Source organism: Echinops telfairi, unplaced genomic scaffold (genome assembly GCF_000313985.2).
Source record: "Echinops telfairi isolate 266 unplaced genomic scaffold, ASM31398v2 ScPeMD7_7475;HRSCAF=8513, whole genome shotgun sequence".
Lineage (NCBI taxonomy): Eukaryota > Metazoa > Chordata > Mammalia > Afrosoricida > Tenrecidae > Echinops > Echinops telfairi.
The window spans coordinates 12,481,435-12,489,543 of record NW_022111379.1 but is presented as its reverse complement, the minus strand read 5'-3'; the positions used below and the strand labels follow the sequence as shown (position 1 = coordinate 12,489,543).

At 53.0% G+C, this 8,109-nt stretch overlaps 1 protein-coding gene across 1 annotated transcript in view; it reads right to left on the bottom strand.

Annotated features, from left to right (window-relative positions):
* The window catches only part of CHRNB4 (cholinergic receptor nicotinic beta 4 subunit), a 16,506-nt gene extending 12,675 nt beyond the window's left edge, over nucleotides 1-3,831 (bottom strand). The window contains exons 1-2 of the mRNA XM_004700059.4: nucleotides 3,828-3,831; nucleotides 3,174-3,322 (exon numbers count right to left, since the gene is read on the bottom strand). Coding sequence (XP_004700116.2) covers nucleotides 3,174-3,322; nucleotides 3,828-3,831 — 153 coding nt within the window. The remainder of the gene's footprint in view (nucleotides 1-3,173; nucleotides 3,323-3,827) is intronic.
* Between the last annotated feature and the right edge of the window lie 4,278 nt (nucleotides 3,832-8,109).

Below are 8,109 nucleotides of genomic sequence, written 5' to 3'. Positions count from 1 at the left end.
CCTGCATGCTTTAGTGAGGTACACAGTAAGGAAGTAACACAATACAGCACACCGATCACAAACATGGGGGCATTGGCAGAAGGGGTAGAGATGATCACCCTTTGGGCACCACCCTTCAGGTGAGCCCCAACTTTCTCTGTGCTTGTGAGACACCTGTGGACTCTACCACATACTCAGCATCAGCTTCCCCCCACTTGATGTTGGTGGGATCTCGCTCCTGAAAGACGGAGGTGGACTTCCCTTTGATGATAAGCATCCCGTGCTCAGCCTCGACATTGCCATTGAACTTGCCATGGCTAGAATCATACCAGAACATGTAGACCAGGTAGCTCAGGTCAACGAAGGGGTCATTGATAGCAACAATGCCCGCTTTACCAGAGTTGGGAGCAGCTCGGGTGCCCAGGTGCCCAATGCGGTCAAATCGATCTCCTCCAACCTTCACCATCATTGGCTACAGCATGCAGCTTGAATTGCACGGGAAGAGGCAGCTGCCTGTCACATGAGGAGGAGCAGAGAGCCTGCCCCTTACTGTTCCAGAACCATCCAGCGAGGAGAAAAGCAACCTGACCTCGGTATGTGTCCTTGTCCTCCTGGGTTCTGGCCCCTCAAGTCTTGGGAGCTCCCCAAGCCTTCAGATGGATTATTTTTACCTTCACATGTTTGTCCAGGAGTCAGGATTGCTTCTGTGAAAAGGTTCCTCTGTAACAAGTTACTCGGCTGGCAAGCTACCCAAGTTTTTAACTGGTTAAAAAGTCGTAGTTGTGTGTGAAAGAAAATCCTTTTGATTCATTGAGGTGTCATTTACAGACAGTGATATGTCCGGACCTCAAGTCTAGAGTGTCATCAGTTTTAACAAACGCATTCCCCAGGTCACCCAAGATACAGAGTGTGTCCATCACTAGAAAACCCCCTTGGGTCTCGTCCCTGCTCCTCACTCGCTCTCCCTCTCCCAGCAGCTGTTGTGTGGGCTGGAGGACCTCAGTCCAGGGCCCTGGACCCTCCAAAGCGCTGCTTCTCCAGCTCTGCTCGTCTTACCACACACACACAAGCCTGATTTCTAGAAACTTCCATTTTTAAACTGGCTGTGTGCCCATAACCCTCCTCTCTCAAGACAAATAACAAACTCCCCAAAAACAGAAGCAAAAGAAACTCACTAAAATCTGGTATGTGTTCTGTATACAAACTTACAGGGACTCCTCGGCTCACAGAGCTATCACAGGGCCAAGTGCAGAGCCCCGAGCTCTCACGTCTTGCCAGCCCTTGTTGCCCCACAGGTCCATGAACAGAGCTGGCCCCAGTAGCCTGAGCCTGGAAGGGTGGCCAGAGCTACCAGCCTGCACGTTCCCTCTCCTCAGGGGGATAGCCCAGGGCAACAGCTGGGCTCAGCCACACTTCCCTTGGCTGGACACCTACTGCTCAGATGCCAGGCCAGAAGCCCTTCTCCTGCCAGTCCGGCTGTGGAGTGGAGATGGACAGAGTGCGCACAGCTCTTTGCCTGTCCCCACTCTTGTGTTCTCTGGGGACCCCAGAGAAAGTGTATAACCATTAAGTTGGCCAAAGTCTTGTTGAGGGCTTTGAGGGGTAAACTGTATTATGGTCAGGAACTTCAGGCCCCTTCAGTCCCTCCATCACAGCTGGACACAGCACCCTGCACTCTCGTCTAGTGCTTGCTCCTCAGAGCTGCTTTCAGGGTGCTATGGGTGATGCTCTGGGATGCGCCGCACCAGGGAAGGGTCACAGTGAGCCCTGGCTCCCTAGACTGCGTCCAACCCTGAGGCAGTAACTCAGCCTTTTTCCACACAGTCACACATCAAGACCCAACATCCTCCCTCTGAACCCCAGGGAGTGCCTTCCTTTATCACACACCCTCACTCAGCCTAGCCAGGCCAGGACACTGGGCGCCTCTGGCTCAGCCCCTGCACCTGAGCTCCTGCACCCATCCATGTCCATAGCCTGGTTCCGATTTCTCCCAACAAGTATGGGACCGGTGAGGTCATCTGCTAGGGAAGGTGTTGGGATGAGGCCGGGAGGGCTAAGAGGAGGAGCTATGGCTCTGTTGTAGATCCCACTGAGGCAGAGCCAATGGTAGGCTCATCGGAGGCCCACTGAAGGTCATACCCCCTTTCTTTGTTAGAAAAGAAAGTTGAGTAGACATTGAAGACTCATGAGTCCTTCTGAGCCTCTTGCCATGTATTGATAAGTCTAAGCCAACCACGGTAATTCCCAATCTCTGGCCAGTGACTGGCTGAGGCTTAGGCAAGAGCTACAACCCTGGCCAATGAGATGCACGGGGTCGCCTAGCGGGTAGATTCTCTGAAAAAGTCTTCCTCATGTTCAAAAAGGGACCCAAGTAAGGGGGTTGCCATGTCTGGACACACATCGTCACTTGAGAACTTTATGCTGGAAGTCGGGGCTGCAATCTTGTGACGTGAGGGGAAAACAAGAGACCCACAGACAACTGGCATCATTGAGCCAGAGAGCCAGTCAGCCGGGGACCTGGCCATCCACCATCCTGTGAGGTGAATACATGTATAAACGGGCACACTGCTTTACCCTCTCTTGGTTGGGCGGGCTTTTCCTTGTAACCAAACATTTTAATCGATGTGAGCTCTGTAGATCCGTCGGTGATGCCAGATGGTCAAGCCAGAGCGCGCAGAGACCCAACCGCAAACTCGCTGTCATGGAGCCCATTCTGACTCAGGGAGACGCCCCAGGCCAGGGAGAGTGTCCCCTGTGAGTGTCCGCGGCCAGAACTCTTTACAGCAGCCGAAGGAGGGAAATCCCAGGCCCAGAGAACCACCCATGTGGAATCACACTTGGCATGTGTGAAAAGAAAAACCCAAACCAAACCACTTAGGGATGGAAGTCCAAGCCCTCAAAGTTTAACCCTGTAACGCCTGAATTTTTAATTTCAGGAAAACAATTTTTTTTTTTCAGTTTTTATTCTTGACTTTCATAGTTATCAATATATATAACAACCAAAATATATGAATTTCATGTTGCAAAAACGTCACGCTCGCGTTATAGGGTTAATCGATTTTGAGAGCTGGAAAAAGAAGAAGGGAGTCCTCCGGGGCATGCTATGTGGCTGCTCCTTTTCCCGAGGCGCCTGCGCGCAAGCCCACCCTGCCTCTCCTCGGGCGGGAGCCTGGGCCCAGACGGTGGGCACCTACCACGCTGATGAGCTGGGCCAGGGAGAGCTGCAGCTGGATGGAGATGAGCTGAGAGGCGCGGGCAGCCGGGCGGATCAGCTTGTTGTAGCGGGTTGTGTTGAGGAGGCTGTCCATCAGCCTCTCCTCAGTGTTGGCCTTGCGGCAGTGCCCTGGGGAAGCACACAGTCAGACCTGCTGCCTCCTCGGGTCCCCCTGACCCTCCCCGAGGCGGGCGGCAGTGAAGGGGAGGACTGGGGTGGGGGTTGCCTAGGACCAAAGGTCCCCATGAGGCTGGGTGAAGTAGCTGCGGGGGCTGGCAGGTCTGCCTGCCTCTCTTTCAACTCAATCCACCCACGTCAGGGCTCAGCCCTCTCTGCCCAGCCTGGACTCCCCCTCCTCCTGCTTCCTCTAGCAACGAGCGGATCCCAGGCTGCAGACCACGGCCCCCCAACTGGCTGTGGATCCTGACCCTTCCTTGGTTCATCCAAGTGGCCCCCCAGGCGGGTCGATTCTGCTTTCCACATCTCTCAGCCTGATGGCCCATCTCGATCCCTCTGCTCATGGCCACACCCTGGGCTGCCACTGGCCTCCTCACTGACCCCTCCCACCTCCACTTGACCTGCTTGCACACCACCGTGGCCTTACAACACCAACTGGACTGGGACCCTTCTGTACCCATGACCTCTCAGCGCTCTAGGCAGAGTTAAAGCCAAATGTCTTGGCTTGGCATTTTAAGGCCCTTTGCCCTGGGCACCGGCTGATCTTCTCCCACCTCTCCCCATTTAGCCTCAGACACTCGAGGCTCAGGCTTCCCCCACCCCCTTGAAGCTTGCTTTCTCCAGCCAGGACTGCCACCAGACAGTCAAATCCTTGACCTTGAGTGTCTTCTCTTGTTCCAGGAACTGGGCTGTATGCAGGGGACAATGACAAGCAGTTCCTTCCCTCAGGGGGCTTGCAGTATAACAGGGCAGAGGGGTGAGCCAGACCTCGGTTTTGTTTGCTAAGTTGGATCGACAGATATGGAATATAGGGTGTGGGGGTACAGGGTTCAGATGATAGAGCACGAGGGGCCGGGTGGTTAGGGTAAGGTAACCAGATTTTAACATTGGTAAAGCGAGACACCATTGATAAAACTCATATCCTGGTGAAATAGCCACATGGCAGCCAAAAACCGTGTACCCTAGCTTGTCGTGCATTCTTTCCAAAAATTGGGACTTTTTAAAACGCCGGACACAGGAAAAGTTGTTAGAAATCGGAACTGTCCCACCAAAAGCGGGACATCTGGTCACCTTAGGTTAGGGGCTGTTTTCAAGTTGGCCCCTGACTCACTCAGAGGGACCCCATGAGCAGTGAAGTGCACTGCTGTTTGGACAATGTTCCATGGGCTCTCTCCCTGGTCTGTCTTGTCGAGAACATAGCGACATGCAAGCCTCCACTGACAGAGGGCCAGTGCTTCCTGGAAGGTGCAATGGCAGGAACCACACCTGTGTCTCCCACATGAAGGCAAGAGTTCTACCGGGGAATGGCCCATGCCTCATGAGGCGCCTTCCAAACCCAAAACCAAGCCCACCGCCACAAAGTCCATTCCAACTCAAAGTGATCCTCAGGGCAAAGTAGAACTTCTCCCTAGGGTTTCCGAGGCTACAAATCTTTATGGGAGCAGACAGTCTCACCTCACTCCCTGGAAGTGGCTGGTGGATTTGAACTGCTGACCCTGCAGTTAGCAGCCCTATGCAGAACCCACTAAGCCACCAGGGCTCCCATGAGTGGGCTGCTTAGAGACACCAAAGGGCAGGGTCCAGCTGGCAGTTGGCTTCTGCTCTGGAGTTTAAAGGCAAGGTCTCAGCTCAGAACCATAGCTGAGGCCCAGCTCAAATGTAGACCCTCCTGGTAGACTGACCTACTGGGCTCCCACAAGCCCTCTCCACCCCCCACGCCCACCCAGCTCTTTGTTGTCTGTCTCAGTTCCCTCACAAGTCTGGGAGTGAAGGTGAGGTCCAAAGAGAAGATGCCAGGTGTGGGCGGGACCCCCCTTGGACAAAAGGAAGGTCAGAGACACCTGAGCAGGGGACCAGGAACAGGACAAGAGACAGGGTGGGCAGAGGAAATGGTGCTGGGGCAAGAAGACAGGTGGGGAAAGAATGAAGAAGCCAGGGATTGGGGGGAGTGGTGGGGGGTGGACAGGGCTTGCTGGTGAAGGGCTGTCTGGCTCGTTGGGCAAGAGAGTGGTTTTCCATCCTCTCCTCCAGGGCCAGGCATCCTGCTGAGCCACCCCCTCTTTGGGTGGGGCCAGAGGGCCTGGGGCCTGGGTCAACCTGATGAAGCAGGTCCACAGTGGACTCTCGGTGGGTGCTGGGCTGGACACACAGTGAGGGGGAGCAGCCGGCCTGATCTGCGCACTTTCCAACTGGCTGCCTATCTGGAGCAGATGCAATATTTAGTGCCTTGTGAAAGATGCTCCCAGCGCATCTGCTGCCTACCGCCTTTCTCCCAGACTGCCCTGGGCTGTCAGAGGGGGGTCCTGTGGTTGCTTGGCCTAGATTCTGAGCCCTGCCACTCATAGCCTGGACCTATGGTCCCCTGAAAATTAACTGTCTCAGTTAAGTCCAAATTCACTGCTGTGGAGCTGATGTTCCCAACTCCCTACCAGAGGCCAACTGCTTGAATATTCTGGCGGCTAGCCAGTCTGCAGCTGGGTCCCTCCGTTACTCTTGGACCAAACTCCCATTTCACAGAGACTACTGGTATGTCCCAGTGGTGTCGTGGTTATGCTTTGGGATATGATCCGCAAGGTTTGAAGCCACCAGCCTCTCCGCGGGAGGAAGATGGAGCGTTCTATTCCCATAAAGAGTTTCTGTCTCTGAAACCCACAGGGGCAGTTCTATCCGATCTTATAGCAGCGATTCTCAACCTGTGAGTTGTGACCCCTGTCAGGGTCGAACGATCCTTTCACAGGGGTCACCTAATACATCCTGCATACCAGAGATTTATTTACATTATGATTCATAACAGCAGCAAACTTAGTTATGAGGTAGCAATGAAAATAATGTTATGGTTGGAGGTCACCACAACAGGAGGAACTGTATCAAAGGGCTGCGGCATTGGGAAGGTTGAGGACCACTGGGTCCTCAGAGTCACTATGAGTTGACATCAGAGTCACTATGAGTTGACATCAGCTCACAGCAGTGAGTCTGGTTTGCAGTTTGGGTATGTCCGAGACCACTCTGGGCCCAGCAGTGCTGGAGGAGGACTGGGGCCCACACCTTGGCAGGCCAGCTTAGGGTTTAGCCTGACTCTATTTCTTAGCCAAGACATTTTAGACCAAAGGGCGGGGTAGGGGTGGGGGTGGGGGGAGTGATAAGCACCGCCATCACCCCACCCCCATCCCCCAGCAATCCAGTGGCACAGCCAAGTGTGGGAGGTCTGCTACAGGCCCTCACCCTCCTTAACTTCCCTGGCACGGAGCCTGTCTCCACAGAGGGCAGAACGAGCCAGGTTCATACTTATAGCTTGTGTTTGGACATGTGTGTGCCGAGGGATGTGGGGTGAGGGCCGGAACACCAGGGTGGGTGTGGGCTAGAACACTCTTCCATCACTCAAAAGAGGGGGGAATCACGGACCAGCACATTATGTCCAGCCTTTACAGGCTACTGGTTCAAGTAACAGGGGCAGGGCTCTCAGGTCCAAATGACTGGGGTGGCCCCAACTGAGTGGAAGCTTCTGGGACACGGCTGGGGGTGAGCACACACAGTTAAATCAGGAAGCCACCACTAGGGGTCAGTCGTGACCCAAAGATTCGAATGAAGAAGTGGGCCCTTGGCCGCCTCTGGCCAGGGCCTCATTTTCCCTGGGAACCAGCCTTCTCCAGGCAAACAGTTCCCCTTAGAGAGGGGTTACAACCAGAGAGTAAGCCGCCAAGCAGGGTGCGTGTGTGTGTGTGTGTGTGTGTGTGTGTGTGGTGTGTTTACGAAAAGGCAGCTATCAAAACCAAACCACTGCCTTGCCCCCAAAAAAGAAAAAAAAAAAAGCCAAAGTTTTTTTTACCTTTTACAAAAAAACTGACCATCTACAAGGGAGGGACATAGCTTCATAAAGCTCATGGGAAAAACAGAAGGAAAAGACCATGGGATGAGAAGATCATGAAGTTTCCCCAGGAACTTTTAGAAGCTTCTTGTTCATTCAGTGCTTCTCTAACGTTTGTGTGAGAGAATCACCTGGCTGCTTGTGTTCATGCAGATTCCCAGGCCCACTTCCAGGGATTCTGATCTGGTGGGCCTAGGATGGGGCCCAGGAATCTGTGCAGGTAGCCCCCATGGGTGTTTAAGAAACTGCAGCTGGCTCACACAACATCTGAGTTCCCCGGGTGAATGAGTCGGTCGGTGGGAGCCAGGGCATACCACCCCATGGAGCAGCTGGGGACCTTGAGACCCAGAGAGGGGAAAGGACTGAGGCAGGGTCACCCAGCAAGTGGAGGCAGAGCCAGGACACACACTAATGTGCAGATTATCTCCTACACATCCTTAGCCCTATAACTCCGACAGCAACGTTTTCGTAACATGTAATTAAGACATATCTGGAACCGAAATTATGAAGCTTTTGGAGCCAACAACGATGTCGACGGAATTGTCACACTTGACTAGTACAAATGCATACCGCTAGTCACGCATTTTAGCGGCAAAATGCTTGAGTAGTGGCACGTGTTTTGACCGATTGTGCATTTGAGGTTAAATGGTTGTTGGCGTTCGGTGCATTTTATGATAATTTTCAATCTAGTGAAGTTTTAGTGTTGATATTTTTAGTATATGTTCATAAAACTGTAGTTTTATATTAAAGGTGTAATACTCATAAAAACATATTTATTATATATTTCCGCTTTTTCAAAACGTAACGAATTTTTGAATCGATGGTAACAAAAATTACCACAGCATAGATTGTGATTTGTTTTATGGAAAATGGC